This window comes from Chrysemys picta, chromosome 2 (genome assembly GCF_011386835.1).
Source record: "Chrysemys picta bellii isolate R12L10 chromosome 2, ASM1138683v2, whole genome shotgun sequence".
NCBI lineage: Eukaryota > Metazoa > Chordata > Testudines > Emydidae > Chrysemys > Chrysemys picta.
In genome coordinates this window covers 4,971,393-4,992,510 of record NC_088792.1, presented here as the reverse complement: position 1 = coordinate 4,992,510, position 21,118 = coordinate 4,971,393, and the positions used below count along the sequence as shown (strand labels likewise).

The following is a 21,118-nucleotide window of genomic DNA, read 5'->3' as shown; positions in this document are numbered from 1 at the left end:
CTGAACTGGTTTACAGATCTGGGCCGTTTTCCCTCCCAGGCGCTCGCTTACCTCGGAACTGCAGGTGGTTGTAGGCTGAGTGGGTTTCTAAAGAGAAGAAATCCAAGGAGCCGTTCAGCCTGGCAGCCACAATCCTGGGAGAGAGAAATAGACAAAGGTGAGGAGAGGCCTCTACTCCATCCCCACAGGAGCCCTGGAGGCTGGACGACTCCAGCTGCAGAATAAGGACAACACCCAGATTTCCCTGGCTCCTGGCGCCCATGTGACCCAGCCACCACCTGGAGAGGGGCAGTGGGAGGGTGAGTCTCCAGGCCCCAGTCTGCCAGCAAGGGGGGACAGTCCTGGGCGGTGGCTTTTGTGATGAGGTTTCCCTTGGAAACTAGACTGAGACCAGACCACCGAACAGCTGACAGATGGGAACAGCTCGATTGGCACCCAGCTGGGCTGGATGGGAGCTGGGGACCTAGGGAAAGGCTCTGTATACCGGTCTCCTGAACCACCCAGCACCCGGTGGAGAGGTTAAATACGCGGAGGAGAAGAGGCTACTGGGCACATGGGTACCAAGAACTCCAGGACTGCCAACCCTGCATTTCAAAAAGAAGGGAGTGTTTTCTTAGCACCCCACCCCACCCCTCCTCCCGCGATTGTTAACAACACTAAGCAGGACTCGGCTGCATTCGCCAGGGGTATTTCTTGCTGCTTGTTGTAGCACTCAGCTGCTCCCGATCTCGTTGTACAGAGACGAAGAAATAAGGGACGCCCCTTGTAATGAGAGACGGTTGGCAACCCACTGCTCTCAGCCAGAGCCCCAGGGCTGCGGGCGAGAAAGGGGAGCTCACAGCTCTGTCTGCCACAACCCGGAGCGGCCTGCATCACCTCCCCTGGACCCAGACAGCTGGGCTCCTGCCTTCACAGCCTCCTCCCCGGCGAGATCCCTGGGGAAGGGCGCCTCAGAGGCTCTGTCCGTTACCTGTTGTTCAGGAAGACGAGTGCTGTGATTCCGGACTGACCCTCCTCGTTACAGCACCGCAAGGTCCCCTCGATGGCATCCCACACCTGGAAGAGAGGCAGAGTTACAGGGAGCCGGGGGAGGAGTCCCTGCCTCGCAGAGCGGCTGGCCAGGGGAAATTCAAGTGGTTTGGAATTTAAAATGATTGTAACAATAATGCTGGCTGTGGCCAGGTCCCCTGAGAGCTGGGGCCTTGAAGTAACTATATATGGATCCCCCAATCCATCTCAGTCCTGCCCTGCAGCACCTCCCGTTAGCCCAGTCCTGGGGCCCCCCACTGCTGTTCCTGTTCGCAGTAGAGATGGATTTGCACCAGATTTTGAAGCAATCTTGTGATGCCTGGAGACAACGTTTAGAAGCGAGTTCAGGGCATGGCTATGCTATGCAGACTACACCAGCACAACTACGGAGCCGCAGCCGTGCCGCCATCACCCCGGAGTGTAGTCGCAGCCGCGCCGATGAAGGGGTTCTTCCGTCGCTGCGGGAACACCACCTCCCGGAGCGCCGGCAACTGCATGGATGGACGTGTTCTGGCGACCGAGCTGTGGCTCCACGGGGGCCAGGGTAGCGCAGCTCTGTCAGTCCATGGTGGGGATTTTTCACACCCTGAGCGATGTAGCTTTTCGACCTAACTTTTAAGGGGAGCCCCGGCCGCAGTCAGTCCTTCCCGGCTCCAGCGTGGCAGAGCAGGATGGGAAATGGAAACTCATGTAATGAGCTGTCTAGTGTGTTTGTCACCAGCCCCACCCTGCTGCCCTCGGCCGCCAGGGTGTGTCCTAGGCCCTGTGCGGGTGACAGCAGTCCCTCCAGGAGCTCCGGAGCTGGGGCCCCAGCATTGGGGGCAGGAGGAGTTGGGCCATGGCGTGCCGGTGGCGTACCTGGCTGCAGATCTGTTACCACCTGGCTCTGCAGGAGTTCTGGAAACACCCTAGTACAGCTGCCTTGTGCCCTCACTCACAGGGGTGCCACAGAGGGACCAGTGCTCCGGGACCATGGATGGGTGAGTGTGGAGTGCAGCCTGCTATGACTTTCTCAGTGCCCATGCAGGGGCAGGGAGCCCCCCCACCCTTACCTCCAGCTTCCCGTTGCTCCGGCCAGCCACAATGAGGTTGCCCCGCAGGTCCAGGCTCCAGACAGAGCTTTCCAAGTCACCGGCCCACGCAGCGACGGGGGAGGACTTTTCAAATCCAGCCAAAGGCTCGTCCCCTAGGCTCTTCCTGCGGGCACTGCACCCTCCTTCCCCCGTCCCGCAGCTCAGGGCCCTGGTGCTGCCCGTCCTCGCGCAGGAAACGGCCTGCCCGTGCGTGGCCGGGAAGCCGGCCAAGTTCATGCAGTTCGAAGCGTTCTGCTCCTCGTAGACCTTCTCTACCAGTCTGCCGAAGTTGTAGCCAGTGTCCTTGTGCCGGCCGCAGACTGCGCGGTGCCTGGGCTCCGGCTCCACCGCCTTGGCCTGCTCCGAGAAGTTGGTGTCGATGAGAGAGGTGAGGTCCGGCTGGTCGCAGAACAGAGGGGGCTGCGGGGGGCTCAGCAGCCTCTTGAGTGGGTGGCTGTTGTCGAAGGGATCCTCCAGCCCGTTCTTGAGGTCTGGGCTCTGATCCCAGCTCTCCTGGTAATCAAAGACGCCGCTGCTGTCTCTGCGCAACCTGAAATGCAGCAGCTGCAGGTTAGCACTCCCTTCCGTACAGGCTGGGAGAGGGTGAGGGACTGGCTGGGAACAACAGGCAACAGGTGAACTGTGACTCTATGGAGGGGTGAAAAATCACCCCTTTCCTAACAGCTGGGGCAGTGGGGTGTCCTACCAAAAACCGAGAGTTAATTTCTTCCAGCATTACGTGGGTTAGTGAGCAGCGATCGTGTAAGGACGGGGGGGTGTTTACATGAGTTAATGAGCACTGAGTGTGTAAATAAGGTGTGTTTTTCCACAGGTTAGTGAACACTGATCTGTAAGTACAGGGGTATGTTTGCACAGGTTAGTGAGCAGTGCCTGTATAAGGACAGGGATATGCTTGCACGGGTTAGTGAGCAGTGCCTATAAAGGACAGGGGCGTGTTTGCACGGGTTAGCGAGCAGCGATTGTATAAGGACAGGGGCGTGTTTGCACGGGTTAGCGAGCAGCGATTGTATAAGGACAGGGGCGTGTTTGCACGGGTTAGCGAGCAGCGATTGTATAAGGACAGGGGCGTGTTTGCACGGGTTAGCGAGCAGCGATTGTATAAGGACAGGGGTGTGTTTGCACTGGTTAGCGAGCAGCGATTGTATAAGGACAGGGGTGTGTTTGCACTGGTTAGCGAGCAGCGATTGTATAAGGACCGGGGTGTGTTTGCACGGGTTAGCGAGCAGCGATTGTATAAGGACAGGGCGTTTGCACTATCCACACAGTAGTGAACGTACCCTTGTTTGGGGATGACAGTGAGGCAGTCTCCAGTCTGAGCATCCCACACTCGGATCTGACCCACCAGACAGCAGCTGACGAGCAGCATCCCGTCACTGGCCAGGCACTCGATATCCTGAGGGGGAAGAGCAGTGTAGACTGAGTCCGTGGAACCAGCAAACCCCACCATACCTGGGAGTGCCCTGCACTCTCCCCCCGCCTGGCAGAAGCCCCTAGCCAGTGAAGCTCAGGTAGAAACGATTCGCTGGCTCGGGATCACCAGAGCAATGGGCTCAGAGCCCAAGCACTGCACACACTGGCACCAGTGGGCAGACTCCAGCTGCCTTCACTTTCAATGCAGAGGTGTGGCCTGAGGGGAGACAACAGGCCCCAGCATGCAATGCGGGCTGGCTGCTTGGCTCAAGCCAGAGCACTGCATGCTGGGACTTGTAGTCTCAGTTCCATACTCAAGATGAAGGCGGCTGCAGGCTGCAGTGTAAAACTCTCGAGTCTGCGTGTAGAGTGGGGTGCTGTAGTCTCCATGGGCCCCATCTGGCATCCAGGCCACATGCTGGCCGGCTGCGCTCTACGGGGCATGGCTTCCCGCGGGAAAGGTACGGAGGAAGGAGCCCTGCAGCAGGCCATCCCAGCATGGTAGTCAGTGTGCTGGGAATCTAGCACATTTCTATGAAACCCATCTGGAACATACCCACCTCCTCATACTACGGAGAACAAACCAGGATGCACTCTGCAAGCTACTGCCAGGAAAGAGGGGCTGAACAGCCCGGCTAGTGAAGGGCACCAGCTGGGCCAGCAGCCAAGGGCCCAGAGCACATCACAGACTGTGAGGGCCAAAGACATGGGGGCACGTCCTGCTCCACCACCCCATTGCCTGCCTGCACAGTGCCCCTGGCCCCCGCTAGCCCCAGTGAGTCACATGGCTCTGTGCTACATTACATGCCCACCAGTTCTGATGTCTGCGACTTCAAGGTGGCAAAGGGGGTAAGAGGTGGGTTGTGTGGGCCCCCTGCAGTGAGGCGCACTGGACACTGCGTATGTCCCAGGCCAACCTACCATGAGGTGACCCCTGAGAACCAGGGGGGTGATCTCGGTCTCGGGTGGGGAATAGCCGTAGTCGTCGCAGGGCAGGTCCCCTCTCTTCCTCCGGCTGTGCGAGAGCCCGTTCTGCCCATAGTTTTTGGGGCAGAACACTCTGTACAGGCAGAAGAGCAGAAGAACCAGGAGGATGCCAGAGGCCAGGCCCAGAGCAGCTACCCTGATGGGAGAGAAGGACGTTAGCTGTGCCAGGCCACCACCTCTGGCACACAATGCTCCCAACACAGCGCTTCCGAGGAAGCAGCTGCTCTGATCTGGACTGTTGCTTACACAGGGGGCTGGTTTAGGGCTCCCAATTTAGCTTCTTAACAAAGAGGAGAACTTCAGAGAGTCCAACCGCCTGCAGGTGGTCAGCTGGGACAGCGGAGGGCAAAAAGCACCTGCAGGTTTTAGGAGCAGCTGCACATGCAGCCTGGGAGGCATTTAAAACACCTGTTTACAAAGTTAAAAAGGCGGAGGGAATGGGGGGTTAAAAAAAGCCTTTCTCCATTGATCAATTTGTTTTAAATCCAATCAAGTGACATCACTGAGCCTGAAAGCGTCATGCAAATGGCTGGTATCAGTTTGTGGACTGAAATTTCCCCAAGACAAAACACCAGGTTTGGCTGAAATTGACATTTTTCCTGGGGAAAAAGTCAGTGTTGGCAGCATTTCCAGTGGGAAAATTCAGAGTGAAAAGTTTCAATCGAACACGTTAAAAAACACATCCTTTCAACAGTTCTGAATGGAAATTTGTCCGAAACATTCCACCAAAATGTTTGCGATTCTGACCTTTTCTCTCATTTTGGAATGAAAACCAATGTCGACGTGTAAGAATTTCCTGCAGGATGGAAATTCCGATTTCCAAACAGACACGTTCTGGCCCGGCCGCCCGAGAGGCTGCACTGTATTGGTTCTTGCTGCTCCATCATTCTGACAGCTACTAGGTACCTTATAGGAGAGCCCTCAGGACCCCAGACTAGGATCGGGGCCCTGTCGGTCAAGGCTCTGAACAGAAAAACAACACAACGCTTGTCCCTGCCCTAGAGATTTGATTCCTCCAGGCAGACCTCTTTGCTTGCAGCAGGATTTGAGCCGTGTGCTCAGAACCAGGCAGAGTTGATGGGAGCGGATGTGAATGCTAAAAAGGATTTGGATCTAGATTTTCAGTAGTGACTAGTGACTTTGGGTTCCTCCAGTTCGGAGTGCCCAGCCAGAGACGCCTTAAAGAGGCCTGATTTTCAGACAGCAGGTGTTCAGCACTTTCTGGAAATGACACCCCTGTAAGGGTGGCTCATGTTGGACACCCAAAAATGGAGGTCCCCAAAATCACTAGTCAATTTAGAAAATCCAGACCTAGTTCTCTGCCAGTTTTTCACAAGGAGAGAGCTAAAATCATGCAGGAATGCAAGGTGGGGAATAAAAGGCAAGACGGGAATCAGCACGACGTGATTTCCAGGTATTTCACACATGCCCTGCTGATTAAGAACGCTGACGCTAGTGGAAAGCGGGCTCTCCACCTTCTCAAGGGTACAGTGGTTTCCTTTCTAGCCTTGAGAGTGTTGTCTGATAACTCATGAAGGGTCACCCACCCCAAAGATGCTTAACTCCCTTCCCCCCCCCCCGCCCCCCCCCATTGGCCTCACCTCCTGACACCTCTCTCTTTTTGTTGCTGTGCTGCACATCATGACCGGCTGGATACTGCGGTCTGGTAAAACAGCAGCAAGGCTGCCCCACTAGCCATAGCTCTGAACGAGCAAAGCTGGCTCTTCAAAGTGCCTGGCTAACTGTGCGTGATTATCGCACGCACATGCAATGAACACTTACGCACACAGGGAGTTTTACCATCAGCCCCTTCGTGTCCAGTACATTGTGACAAGCAGCCCCACTTTTCCTGGGGCTCAGCGCACTGGCTAACAGCTTAGGCTGCTCACTGACTCGCCCGCTAGGAAGCCCTCAGCCTCTGAAGACCACAATAAGGGGAATGATTAATGTAACACTGCCCTAGCAGAACGGAAGCACCCGGGACTTGGCAGGGCTCCTTTCAGCCCTGACCGTATTCCCTCCCCAAGGAGACTCTGAGCCACCAGGCAACCAAGCTGCCCATTCCGGGTGACAGAGGCAGGGCCAAAGGGGTGGATCACGGGGGACAGTCGGCTCTCTTACTTGTAGAGCGTGACGTCCCGGTGCCCCTGCAGTTTGGGCAAGGCCTCACCAGGCCGATCCACCGCCTCCAATTTCCCGAGGCTCGAAGGGAAGAAAGAGTGGTAGCGATTAGCCTCCTGAGGGTGGCGCACTTCTAAGGCTTCTCGTGGATTCAGGTACAAGGTGACAGGGATGGCTGGGAGGATGCTGATGTACCTGGGGAGAGGAAGGAAAGACGAGGGACCGGCTTAGGAACGGCAGGATGCAGAGATGGCAAAATCCCGTAAGATCATCTAGCTCATCCCTCCCTTGGGGCCACGCCAGGGCAGGGCCACGCCGGGTATTCTCTAGGGCTTCGTCCAGGCCAGGTTTAGCTATCCCAACCCCTGGGGCTTCGCTACGTGCCTGGAAGAGCATTCCCAAGTCCACTGGGGCTCAGCTTCGTCCGTGAGCTCCCCAAACAGCCAGCACTGGAGCAGCTCACCGGGGGGCCGCCTGGATTTCAGGGATTTGAAGGCCAGAAGGGACCAATGTGATGATCGAGTGACTGTCTGTAACCTCGCCCCGGGAGCCCTGCATTGAGCTGGCCACACTGCAGCATGTCTGTCATTCGCCCTTAGTTTTATATTGGCCTTTAATTCCAGATGGCCACACGCGCTCTCCGAACGTGTGCATATGGCCCCACTGCAGTGCAGCCACCTTTGGGGTGGAGGGAAGGCACCAGGCACACAACACGCCAAACACCAGTGGGAAGGGAAGGGCAGGGCGTGTTTTGGCCCAAGACAAAGCCCCATGCCGCGTGCTCAGTGATGTACAGTGTCCATGCAAGGCAGACCTGGCCCGTTTGAAAGGGCTGCCCAGAAGACCCACCCGCAGTGAGCTGCATGGAATTCAGTTTATCTGCTCCAAGGGTGAAGGGCTGAGCCAAACCTGATGGGATTCAATTCTGTGCGGACTCCAAGGGCTCTGGGCACCTGGTCTGCGACCCACTTGCCTTTTGGCCAGGGTGATGTTGTAGTAGCTGAAGAGGGATGGCCAGTGTCGGAAGGAGAGCTTCCTCCAGATCTCCTCATCCTCCACGCCCCACGTGACCTCTGCCTTTGTGCCAGGCTCCGGCTGCCCACTGCCGTGGCTCTCCGGTCCCTGGGCCCACGGCTGCTGATTTGCCTCCAGCCCATTCCGGGACTCTAGCCCTTCCTTCTGCTCGCGCTGCTGCTGCGTCTGGTTCTCTGACAGCTGCACGGGCTCCGAGGGGAAGACCGAGAGGGCGAGCTTGACATCCCCAGCCGGAAGGACACCTCCAGGAACTGGCATGGGAGGCAGTCCCGCTTCTCCCAGCGGGCTCTGCTCTGTGACCTGCGACGTGAGGTAGGTGCGGAGGCCAGCGGGATCTGTGTACACCAGGATTCCAATCCAAATCACCGTTCCAACCTGCACCGTACAAGTGAAGAGACAAGGCTGTTTAGTACACGGCACCCTCACCTCAGCACCATAACTGCACAGACACCAGAGCATCGGTGTAGCCAAACCTCAGCCACAGCCCCCAGAAGGTGCACCCCGCCCCGAAATACAGCCCTGATTCCTGAGACTCGGGCCGGTTTTGTTCAATATCTTCATTAATGGTCTGGAGGATGGCGTAGACTGCACCTGCAGCAAGTTTGCGGATGACACTAAACTGGGAGGAGTGGTAGATACGCTGGAAGGTAGGGATCGGATACAGAGTGACCTAGACAAATTAAAGGATTGGGCCAAAAGAAACCTGATGAGGTTCAACAAGGACAAGTGCAGAATCCTGCACTTAGGACGGAAGAATCCCATGCACTGTTACAGACTAGGGACCGAATGGCTAGGAAGCAGTTCTGCAGAAAAGGACCTAGGGGTTACAGTGGACGAGAAGCTGGATATGAGTCAACAGTGTGCCCTTGTTGCCAAGAAGGCTAACGGCATTTTGGGCTGTATAAGTAGGGGCATTGCCAGCAGATCGAGGGACGTGATCCTTCCCCTCTATTTGACATTGGTGAGGCCTCATCTGGAGTACTGTGTCCAGTTTTGGGCCCCACACTACAAGGATGTGGAAAAATTGGAAAGAGTCCAGCGGAGGGCAACAAAAATGATTAGGGGGCTGGAGCACATGACTTATGAGGGATCTGGGATTATTTAGTCTGCAGAAGAGAAGAATGAGGGGGGGGATTTGATAGCTGCTTTCAACTACCTGAAAGGGAGTTCCAAAGAGGATGGATCTAGACTGTTCTCAGTGGTACCAGATGACAGAACAAAGAGTAATGGTCTCAAGTTGCAGTGGGAGAGGTTTAAGTTCGGTATTACTCATAGACTCATAGACTCATAGACTTTAAGGTCAGAAGGGACCATTATGATCATCTGGTCTGACCCCCTGCCTGCTGCAGGCCACAAAACCGTCCCCACCCTTTCCCTGACTCTGCTGATGAAGTCCCCAAATCCTGTGTCTTAGTGACCTCAATTGGCAGAGAACCCTCCTGCTAGAGATCCCTGCCCCATGCTGCGGAGGAAGGCGAAAAACCTCCAGGGCCTCAGCCAATCTACCCTGGAGGAAAATTCCTTCCCGACCCCAAACATGGCGATCAGCAAGACCCCGAGCATGTAGGCAAGAGTCTCCAGCCTAACCCTTGTTAACCATTATACTGTTTGCCTACCATTGCTTGGTATTCCTCAGCTAATATGTTTTACCATTAAACCATTCCCTCCATAAACTTGTCTAACTTAATCTTAAAACCAGACAGGTCCCTCGCCCTCACCGTTTCCCTCGGTAGGCCATTCCAATATTTCACCCCTCTGACGGTCAGAAACCTTCGTCTAATTTCAAGCCTAAACTTCCCCACGGCCAGTTTATATCCATTCGTTCTCATGTCCACATTAGTACTAAGCTGGAATAATTCCGGAAAAACTTTTTCATTAGGAGGGTGGTGAAGCACTGGAATGGGTTACCTAGGGAGATGGTGGAATCTCCTTCCTTAGAGGTTTTTAAGGTCAGACTTGACAAAGCCCTGGCTGGGATGATTTAGCTGGGGATTGGTCCTGCTTTGAGCAGGGGGTTGGACTAGATGACCTCCTGAGGTCCCTTCCAACCCTGATATTCTATGATTCATGACTGACGCCCACAGACCTGGGCAGAGACTCACCCTTCAAAGAGGAACTGCAAATATCTGCAAACCACCCACAAAAACCTGACACTTGGGCTCCACCTGACACCCCCGCTCCTCACGTGCACAAGTGCATCCTGGGAAACTGGCTCTGTGTTGACAGGGCCCCCATGACGTGCTGCAGAAAACACTTTAACTGCTTATGTAGTAAAATTCTGCTGTGCCTGCTTCCCCACTGCCCCCACGACCTGAACTCTCTTTGGCCGGTCTGCAAGGGTCTCCACCCTCCCCTCGCCCAACCACGCCTGAAGAGCCACCTCTGCAGAGCGGCCTTCATGTTGCAGGGTAAGTGGGAATTGTCAATCACTATCCATGTGCGATATAGACAAAAAGAGACCACACGGCAGCACTGTCTGCTGGTCTGCAGAGCCCTGGAGCAGACACGTGCAGGTAGAACATTTTCCTGGAGAATAAATTCTCCGACAGCAGCCGCCCCTCTCAGGGGAGTGCCAGGACTGCTGAGAAACGAGGAGGCATAAGCATCTTTTGGGTGTCTGCTCCATGGACGTACAGCCAGGGCAGGGGCGCGTACGGCCAGAGGGGAGGTGAATCAGACAACAAACAGCACAGGGTGTACCATGATGAGCCGCTGGGCCAGCCGGGTCCTGGCAAAAAAGTAGATGACCCGCAGCCTCTTGGGCAGGCGCAGATTCCTGAAGGATGACGGCTGCAGGGTGATGGTGTGCGGGGTGGCTGGCCGCATGGCTGGCTGGCGCTCGTACCTCTGGGAGCGGCTCACTGGCTTTGCCGGGGGCATGCAGGCTTCTGACGGCAGACGTTTGTTCAGGTCAGCGAGCTGCCAACAGGAGAGCACGTGGGTTAGAGCCGCAGAGACTAGGTCCTTCCTCGAGAGAAACTAACACACCATTAGCTGCACACCCATCCGAGCCCAGGCACTGGCTGTTCTCACACCCAGCAGTGCGGTCCTACATCTGAGCGCACAGTCTCACAGATACACTCATGACCACGCCTGTCCTCGGTCTCTGGAGCTGCTCACTTTCACGCCCAACCGCCCTTGCTCCTGTTCCCCTGCTCTCCCCACTTACCCCCACATCCGGACGCCTGGCACACACGCCTGTCCATCCAAACCAGCCGGCTCACGCTCAGTCACGCAATGAAAAGCACAGGTGTGAGCTGTCCTGTCTCACTGCATGGCACAGCTGCTGAAAGGCCAAGCGAGAAAACCTGCCTCCCCTGCCCGTCCCTTACCTCCATCCGGCGAATGTCAATGGACAGCACCGTGGTGAAGAAAAACATCTGTAGGAAGAAGTCGGACACCAGGCCAACCACAGCAAAGAGGCAAAACTCCTGCAGGACACAACACGTCCACGGGTCAGCAAAGGGCTCTCTGAGCTCACGGCAAGTCTTCTAACCCCAGAGGAAGCAGCACAGCAAAGGCCTGTCTATGGCACGGCCATGAGTGTAGTCTACTGGCAATCCCTGTTATCAGTATTCTGGTTACCTTTGTGTGTGTGATGTTCGTTCTGGCGGAAGGTGCCTAACTAATAACTCTGGAGACTGTTTAGTCATAGGACAGGCTTAACATTCTTTGCACTGCTCATCCAAAAGTCTCAAAATACTTTGGGGAAACTGAGGCAGAATTCGTTGAGTCCACAGAGCAAGGCAGTGGCAGAGCTGGGACCTAAACTCATGACCCCCGATTCCCAACCAGGTGAGCTAGCCACTAGATCACACTGCCCCCAATCAGCGGCAGTGCCAGCTTTCTTGGCACCGCGCCATCCATTAGCCTCATGCCTGACCTGAAGGGACCTCCTAGAGCAGTGATACGGAGACCTCAGTGCTTCAGGAGCCAAATTAGCCATCAACATTACCCAAAAGAGCCACCAGAGCGTGACGCCATTGTTCCATTTACTCTAGCGCTCTGTACTCAGCCACTCCGCGTTTTAATCTCACGTGCTGCACAGAGCTGCAGGAGACACATTAAAGAGCCGCTTGCAGCTCCCGCTGTCCTACAGGGAGTTCAGGCTCTGAGGCTAGTCAATTACTGCTACAACCAGGCCAGTTTATGCCAGCTGTGCTGGCGGTTTTGTGACCTGGCCTTAGACCCCCAACATTCATTTCACCCTGTCCACCAAACAGACCATCTGCAGTCCCCAGACCCTTTCCATGGAGGTGGATGGATTCCATGAACTAACAGGTCTTTTCCATTTCTAACCACTATGAACCCGGGATAGTGACGAGGCTGGTTTCTCAGACCCCTTGCAATGCTCAGCTCTCACCATCAGGTGTCACTGCAGGAACAAGGATTACAGAAAGAAGAACAGGAATACTTGTGGCACCTTAGAGACTAATAAATTTAATAAATTTGTTAGTCTCTAAGGTGCCACAAGTATTCCTGTTCTTCTTTTTGCGGATACAGACTAACACGGCTGTTACTCTAAAAGGATTACAGAAAAATTCCAACCTCTCTGGGAAATTAACTCAGCCCTAAACCACAACAAAACCAAATATAACTACAGTCACCCCAAACCCAGCACCAAGTGTCCCGCAAAGGGCTCCAAACCAAACTTTCCCCCAGGGGAAGGCATTTCAGAGGGTGACTCTTCTACCATCTGAGGACCAGATTCCTGTCAGCATTTTCTACCACTGACAAGGGCCAGGGGACAAGGCGAGAGCATGAGTGATAGATAAAAGCCCCTGGAGTTACAACAGGTTCAGGACTGTGGAAATCCCTTCTAGGGGCTGCTGGCTGGAGCCCCTGGGAACTGCAATCTCACCCCTTGTGAAGCCAGCCAGGCGGCAGCCACTCAAATGGGGGGTCACCATAGAATCATAGAATATCAGGGTTGGAAGGGACCTCAGGAGGTCATCTAGTCCAACCCCCTGCTCAAAGCAGGACCAGATAGATTTTTGCCCCAGATCCCTAAACATCCCCCTCGAGGATTGAGCTCATAACCCTGGGTTTAGCAGGCCAATGCTCAAACCACTGAGCTATCCCTCCCCCACCAAGAGCCACTTGTTTTGGGTCCTCGGCCTGCTTGGCCCGCCTCCCTGCCTCCCATGCAGTGCTGGTCCCAATCCAGGCACACTGGGACGGAAAGCGTCTGGCGGTAACGGGGAGAGACTGGCTCCTCCAGGCCTTCCAATCTAACCGAGAGGCTTCCCCAGCCTGCCAGGGCTATTCTCAAACCCAAGCAACATAAACAATGGCTTGGAGCCGCAGGTGGAATTGGCAATTTACAGGCCTAGCAGGCCAGGTGGGGGGATAATTCATCACTGGATCAGCTGTCCCCTCTGACAACAAGGCCACAAGGAAAGGCAGCTCCTGGCTAGATATTCCCTCCTGTGCCTTCCCCAGCAGCTGGGCTGATTTTGGGAGGGGCGGGACACAGGAGCACAAGGCCCAAACCGCTCTCTAGACATAGATCCAGAGGGAAACAAAAACCCACTGGACTTCATCTCTGCCCCCCGCAACCAGGGACTCCGCAAAGGTTGGACCAGCTCTGCTCTGTACAGAATTCCGCATGGTGCTTGGGAGCCAAGACACACCTGATCCCAGGAATGAGGGTAGTGAAAGACTACGAACCAGGCAGACCCTGATCCTGTTCCGTCTGCAGCAAAGCTCTCATGGATTCTAGTGAGAGCAAGACTGGGCCCTCAGTCTGTGACCGTCAGGTGTTTCCCATGAACAAGGTAGGCAGGGCAATGGCACGAGCAGGAGGACATGGGGCTATTCCCCAAAGCACCAAGGTGTATGCAATGTCTCAGGGCCTGGGGTTTCTCCGCAAGGCTTTCATTGGGCCACCAGCCCCGGAGAATGGGGCGTCCTGCACGTCGGCAATTCCTGGGAAGAGTATACCTTGTACCAGAGTGCTGCTGGAAAAATGGCTCCCATCAAACCAAACGCTGCTTTAGGCATGGGGAGAGCAGCAGCTGGGGGGGCAAATTCTCCTTCCCCAACTCAGATGGGCTGTCTGGGCGTGACTGAGAGGAGGCGGCCGCCTGTCCAAATGCTTGGAGCTGATCCCAGGCCTTGGGCAGAGGGAATTCCTCTTCCCTCTGCTGCTTCTCTCTGTACCATGCGGTGCCTAGATGACTTCAGCACTGCACTGCTCCCTTTGGCAACCACGAGCGAAGGTCCCTGCCAGATTTATGCAGCCCAGCTCCCTATCGCCAGGGGTCCTTGGACTCTGTGACGCGAGGGCAGCATGTTATCTTTGCTGTGTCCTTCGCTCCCACAGACAAAGATAAGGGAGACACACACACCAGACTCCCGCAGAGCAGCAGCCACTCTTAAACAGACAGCATCGCTGTGGGGCTCTGCCTAGGGGAGCCAGAGCATACAAGTCCGCACCCAAGAAAGACGAATCCATGTACAAAGCACAGAATGGGTGTGACCACATACCTCGCGCCCCAACCTGGCACAAGCAAAAGCCATGCTTGCAACCTGCTGGCCAAGGACACACATGGGCGTGGGGCATAGTGGTACCTTCTTCCACAACCCCACTGACATGCCCTATCTCCCATTCTTCTCTTCTCTCCTTCTGTAAGAGGAGAGAAGAACGGGACAAGTGGCAGTCTAAGTGAGTCACTGGATGCTGCTAGATGGGCATGATGGGAAGAGACATCATTCGCTCAAGCCAGAAATGTTGGAATTCGATTCACTGTCTCACTGCAGCTCAGCAACCACCAGCCCTAAGCGGACCACCTGTCACGTCAAACCAAGCAGACAGCCGTCTGTTGAATGCGTCAAAGGCCCCAAATGAGAAGCAGGTCAGACAACAAGTTCATGACTAATGGCATCAGTTCTATCGGAGGAAGGACACTCGGCAACACAGAGAGCCGTTCACAGCCACGGCATTAGACAAAATTCTGAGCGATACTAGGATTGGCATTGCTGATGGCTATGACAACATATTGCCAGTTTCTGAAGCACCTCAGGACTTGTGCTCATCAGTGGCTAGCGCAGTTCTTCATGGGAGTAGTCAAAAGAAGAGTGAGTTCAGAAGACTTGGCGAATGTCAAACGTCATTGCTCTACTGAAACCGGGGAAAGAGCCACATGTTGCAAGCTACCCACTGATATCCCTGTTGGTCTGTGCCTTTCAAGGTGCTGGGGCGTCTCGTTCTCCTGTGCATCTCCCCAGAAGTGGAGTCAATACTCAGCATCGAGCAAGCAGGCCTTTCAGAGAGGTCGAAGTACCTGTCATCAAGTGCTAGCTCTGAAAACATTAATCAAAGACAGTTTTCAGAAGAACCTGAAGACAGGAGCCATATTTTTGGATGTGACAGCAGCATATATATTATCATTTGGCACACGGGGCTCTTAGTGAATTTGTTGAGAGCTCTCCCAGCATGGATAATCAATGCCGTTGACCTCTTCCTCCACAACAAACATTTCCGAGTACACATGGGAGACGGCGTTAACACGTGAAAAAGACAAACCAATGGTCTACCCCGAGGCTCTGTGCTGGCATTGACACTTTTCAATCTGTACACAAATGACCTCCTTCTTGCCCAGTTCCGATAATTCTCGTACGCAGATGACATTTGCCCAGGCGTCCAAGCATGGTCATTCCCAGTACTCGAAAGCACCCAAAACACTGACTAAGATGGCTGAATACTGTAATCAGTGGCATTTACAACCATTTGTGACCAGGACAGTTAAAAGTGTGTTCAATCTTCACAACACCAGAGCACTCAAGAACTGAATATCTTTCTCAATGTTTTCATACCCTATCATTATAATTAATGGAGATATCGATGCACCGAAGAAGTGAGGTTTTTACCCACGAAAGCTTATGCCCAAATAAATCTGTTAGTCTTTAAGGTGCCACCAGACACATCCCAAAGTGGCACTGTGAGATTTGATGTTTGTAAAGTGCTTTGAGAAGGCACTGGAGAAGGGCAAAACACTATAAATTCTCCTGTCGTTCCAATTGGAGACAGGACTCTTCACTTCCTGTCCTAAAGTGTGGTGTGGTGCAGCTGTATGCTGTAAAGCAGCTGTTGGGTTTTACCCCAGAGGTGGCTGCATTTCAATGTGGAGTGCAGTGATCCTTGTGTATAGAATATACCTCCCCTTGAGATCCTCTGGGAGGTGCCAAGCCTGTTACTGAAAATCAGCCACTGGCATTGTGCTTGTAGCTGAGGTTACACACCTCTTCTCCACAAAATCCTTAACCGTTCCTATTGACCAACCACACACACCTGGATGGCCGGGACGAGCGTGAAGTAACCAATCAGGATGATCCCAAGCTCTGTGGCCATGTTCTTCATAATAGACCAGCTCTCATTGCTCAAGCCTAGAAAACAAAGCATGCTAGTGATTAGAACAGGGGACTGGTGCTCAGGCCTCCTGAGTACTAGTCCTGCCTCTCTGTGTGTGACCTTAGAAAAGGCTTTGTCCCTCAGCTTCCCCACCTGTAAAAGGGGGACAACACTCTGAGATCCAGACAGAAGGTACAGAGCCTCATTATGTATTATTATTACTGGAGACAGGAAGTTTCTGAGGTTAGAAAAAATTCATTTCCTTTACTCAGCTACCCAGAGAGACCAACCCTTGTAGACTAGGGAGCTCTGGGCCACAGCCAATCCACCAAAATATGGGCGAGCCCCTCATTTTTGTCCATCCCTCTATAAAGGGAGCACAACACTTTGAATAATGTGCAAGGGATCATGCTAAATTCTTCACATGGTTTTTGGCTGATAACGTGCTCCAGTGCGAGCCATTCTGACTGCTTGCCAGGAGCCCGACAGCCAGCCCGAACATGCAGGGAGCAGCCTGCCCTCGCTTTCCTACTTAATACAGAGCTCCAGTCGGCACAGACTGTTGGACTATCCCAGCATGCAATGCTCCACCTTGAGCTAAGCAGCCTGAGTGCACTGCATGCTGAGCTATGTAGCCCCCACGGGGCGTAGCGCCAGAGTAAAGACATGAACCTGTCGTAGAATCCCATGGGGCTGCATGCGGCCTGAGGCAGCACTTTGGCTATTCATGCTCTGAGAATACGTGGCACGGCCATCCCCGTGCCAGTGATTCTTTCACAGCAGCTTACGTAGCATGGAGGAACCATGTCTGTGTTCCAGGCTCCCAGTGACTAGGGCACCCCTTGATGGGCTTATAGGAACTCCTGGGCTTGACAAGCAACAAGCTGAAGTGGCCATTAGGCCCAGAGTGCAGAACACACAGCTCCCACATAACAGCATCTCGGTCCAGGGCTGCTTCACGCCCTCTCACAGGCTAAGAATTACAATCGCTCCCGTCTGGGGCCAGAGCGAATGGGAATTTCCCCCCTTGCCAGAGCCAGACGGATGTACCTTGTGCGATCCTCAGTTTCACTTCCAGGTCGACGGGCGTGGAGACGACCGATTTGGTAAGAACCAGCACATTCTCCAGGCCAATCACCACCACCAGGTACGGAAAAATCTCCCTAGGAAAACAAAGGCAAGTGTGAGAAACAAGGGAGCACCCAGGCGCCCTTCAGCCTAGCGCAGGGCAGGGCAGGTTCCGGGCTCTCATTCGATACACCAGCGAGCTGCAGTAAGGGGCCCTCTCACACCCTGCTCTTCTGGGACCAGGCGAGAGGTTGTGCAGTGTCTGGTTCAGACAGACGGTAACGTTTCGGCAGTGCCGTGTTGCTACAGACTGGCCATTACGTGCCATTCTAACGTTAGATTTAAGCTCACCGGGGCAGGGACAGCGCCCTTCTGGGTGTCTGTACGGCGCTAGCACAGGGGGCCCTCAGCCAGCGTCAGAGCCATGAGCACTACGGCAAGTAAACAAAAATGAGCAACTTGGGGAGGAGTCAGACCCCAGCCGCCAACACAAACCCCACTGACGAACCTCAGGCAATCCTTGCACTAATCAAACCAAACCACTGTAGAGAGAGTCAGGGGACGGGGGGCAGGGCAGATGCCCATGGGGAGCAGGTTCCTCACCCTACAGATGCTACTACACAGACTCAGCTCTGCTCACTGTGGGGGAACTCCCTGGAGCGAGCCTGTGCTGAGAGCGCAGGGGGAAGCTGTGCAGGACAGCACGAGGCAGATGGAGGCCGACGGAAGAGGACAACCTGGCCTATCCTACAGGAGGGGGGGTCAAAGGAGGGGAGTGCCAGCTGGACGGGCACTGAAGGCCCAGCAGTGGGGTTTCCTAACACCGACCTTCCTGCCGCTGAACGAAATCCCTTCAGCCTGTCTGGTGTCACTCTGCGGTGATCCGCGAGTGCTGCTGAGTTCCCGTGGCCCTGGAGACTGAATCCCTCTGATCACAGACCAGCTGCAGCCTGCGCTGCACCGACTCGCTCTGCCCTGCCCGAGTCTCCCGGCTGCACTGGAGGGGTCATGTCATACCCGGGCCTCCCTGCTCAGCCTATCAGCTAGCCCTCTGGGGGGATAGGTGTGCAGCGACATGGACATCCAGAGCTCACCACTCCTTTCCCACAGTGAGTGCTGGCCTTTGGTCACCGGCCAGGCGTGGAACTAGTGACCTAGAGTGAAAGGCTCCGTGGCCCATGAGCCCACCGGTCCCCCTTGCGGCCTTTCTAAAGGCCGGTAACACCATGAAACTCCAGTGCCCTGACCCAGCTCCAGCATGAGCAATTACAATCTGCCTGTCTAGTGAGGAAAGACATCAGCTTCTGGGAAGATTTCTCTCTTCCCCTCCGCACTAGGGTGCCTAGACAGCTACCACGGTGGGCTGGGAACAGGTGGGGCAGCGCAAGGAACCAATGACACAATACTGATCACCACGAGTGTCGCTGCACGACAGCAGGCAGTAGCATGCCGGCAGAGGAGAGTTTTGAGGCTGGGCTGGAGGGAGGACAATGAGTTCGTTTTTCCAAAACAACAAGACTTTCCCTGGCCCCTGCTGGGGCTCCCGTCACCCCTCCCTCCTACCGCCACTAGTCTCTGGGCTGCTCACAGCGGCCGGGCTGGCTCTGTTCAGGGGAAGCAATCAGCTGCTCCAAGCATAGGGCCAGTACCCAGGATTTGCTGAGCATGGCAGGTTCCAGGTACCTCTCCGCCACCACCAGCCAGACTCATTCACAGACATTGATCTCTCTCGTGGGGGCTCAGAAGTCCATGCCCCAGAGGCGACCGCTGCATTACGAACACTGGGCTTGTGTGGCACGGAAAGGGGAGGGCAGGACAGGGAGCCGAGACGGAAACTCTTCTCCGTGGCGAAGCTGAGGCAGGCAGGATGGCTAAGTGACGGGGCTGGAGGAAAAGCAATCTGGGGGGAGGGGTAGCTCAGGGGTTTGAGCACTGGCCTGCTAAACCCAGGGTTGTGAGTTCAATTCTTGAGGGGGCCATTTAGGGATCTGGGGCAAAAATCTGTCAGGGGATTGGTCCTGCTTTGAGCAGGGGGTTGGACTAGATGACCTCCTGACATTCTATGTGTGGAGCCCAAAGGACCAAGTGCTGCCCTCAGTTACCCATAAGAAGCTGCCACTGGCTTCAGCGGGAGCCACACACGTGTAACTAAGGGCAGAACGGCTTCCTCCTGTCATCCTCCTCCCCCCTGCAAGGTCAAACGCTGCATTTAGGGAACCGACGAGTCTGGCACGGACGGCAGCTCTGCTATCTCACTCCAACTGATCCATTAAACAAACACAGCAAGAGGAAGCCGCACCGGCTCCTTTTCCAAACAAGAGCAAAGCCACAACCCTCTCCCTGGGCTGCCCGGCGGTGCTGGCTGCTCTCACCGAAGCTGCCAGCGAATGGAAGTGCGGCAAGCGAGGCGACTGAGCTTCCAAGTAGCAGTGGCGTGATCCAAAGGGCCCCGGCCCATTGGCCAATGAGTTGTGCCAGGAGAGGAGGACGCTGCACTCACACCAGATCAGCTGAGCGAGCCGCAGGGGCATGTCCGTAGTGTGAAGGTCTGGGTGCGGGAATCACACAGGCACTGGCTAATGCCCTCTCAATGGTTGCATAAGAAAGTGATGCAAGTATTAAACGGGGGGGAGTGAGAAAGGTGCAGGGTCTCCATAAGCCTCTATCTATCATGACATAGCTACCCAGTGCGTGGGGAGAGGGGGTTGTATAACACATTTCCTCTAGTGCGTTCTCCCCTCCCCCTTTGTCCACACCCCCAATGCAGAACCACAGCCCCCACTACAAGCTACACCTCCATTCTGCAGCCAGGCCCCCTGGATTCTGTGGCACCCCAGACTGGAAACTGGGGGGCAGCTCCATTGTAAAGTGCAGGTTTTATTGCATTTGTTAGGAAAGCGGAGGAGGCACTCAGCTCCTGCGTTATTGAGCTCCCCAGTGAATCCCATTTACTCTACGCTGGCCCCACTCTTGCCACTTCTCAACATGCTGCCGAGTTTTGCATCAACACCACATAACTCCGTCGCAGAAGCTGCCAAGGGGAAGCAGAAGGTTGTAGCAGTTGAGTAGGGATAGCTGGGACTTCGCCCATCTGGAAAGCCTTGGGAAGCAGTGTAGGACGATGGGAGAAGCACATGAGCTGTGTTTCTGCTAAAAGGATCAGCAGTTAAACAGCAAACACTGGCAATTTTAACAGTTACCATCTTCAGCACGTCAGAGTCAACAACAAATTGAAATGAACTGGGCACTTGACAGCTCTCAGAGCCTTGTTCCAGGTTGCCTGCAGATTTCCCTGCTCAGTTCAATTCAGGTCACGCTTTTCTGGTTATCTTCACACCATAAGGGTTAGAACTATCTTTTGTTTAATTAAAGCTCTGATTCTAGAGCAGACCCTGTGGCTGGAGGTGGATTCTGTGGTAAATTCCATGTCTGAAGAATCACAAACGACAAGCAGCCTTGCAGATAACGGAGAGGGAAAAGGGCTGGAAAACAGCTGTGTTGTCACTTTCTCTCTTAATGTTTGTAACATGACCAGGGGAAAAGTTAATCCGAATTGTCACAGATCCCTAAAACATCCCCTCAAGCCCGCTTTATAGCCTCCTCTGGATGCCCTACGCGGCTAGAGACGGCTGTCTCTTTAGAAGTCTGCAGTCACACCACCTCGGGCTGTGGTCTTGACGGATCTCACAAGCTAAGCTGGGCCAGTACTGGGACAGGAGACTTCCCAGGAGGAAACCTCCCAGAAATGCTACTGGGGATTCAGTCCCGGAGGCGCTCATTCCTCGGACTCTGGACTAGACAGTTACACCAGCATGTTGTTACAGATGCTGTCTTCAGATAAGTCCCAGACCCTAGCCAGTCATGGTTTGTCTTAAAGATCTCAGCATTTTTTTCCCCAACAAAGGTGTTAGCCCTGGTATCCTGGCCTAATTCAAACTCAAACAATTATATTTTGCCTGCCTACAGTCCCTTTGCAGTTTCAGCTGGATATAGTACTCTCTTCACTTCCTGGCCAAAGCTG

The 21,118-nt window shown here is 54.6% G+C and overlaps 1 protein-coding gene across 13 annotated transcripts in view; it reads right to left on the bottom strand.

Annotated features, from left to right (window-relative positions):
• SCAP (SREBF chaperone) overlaps window positions 1-21,118 on the bottom strand; it is a 105,467-nt gene that overhangs the window by 7,769 nt on the left and 76,580 nt on the right. For all 13 annotated transcript variants that reach the window (XM_065582512.1, XM_065582511.1, XM_065582519.1 and 10 more), the window contains 11 exons: window positions 17,080-17,192; window positions 15,970-16,064; window positions 11,009-11,107; window positions 10,377-10,595; window positions 7,615-8,051; window positions 6,642-6,836; window positions 4,455-4,656; window positions 3,401-3,516; window positions 2,082-2,652; window positions 971-1,056; window positions 52-134 (listed from right to left, as the gene is read on the bottom strand). In XM_065582512.1, coding sequence (XP_065438584.1) covers window positions 52-134; window positions 971-1,056; window positions 2,082-2,652; window positions 3,401-3,516; window positions 4,455-4,656; window positions 6,642-6,836; window positions 7,615-8,051; window positions 10,377-10,595; window positions 11,009-11,107; window positions 15,970-16,064; window positions 17,080-17,192 — 2,216 coding nt within the window. The remainder of the gene's footprint in view (window positions 1-51; window positions 135-970; window positions 1,057-2,081; window positions 2,653-3,400; window positions 3,517-4,454; window positions 4,657-6,641; window positions 6,837-7,614; window positions 8,052-10,376; window positions 10,596-11,008; window positions 11,108-15,969; window positions 16,065-17,079; window positions 17,193-21,118) is intronic.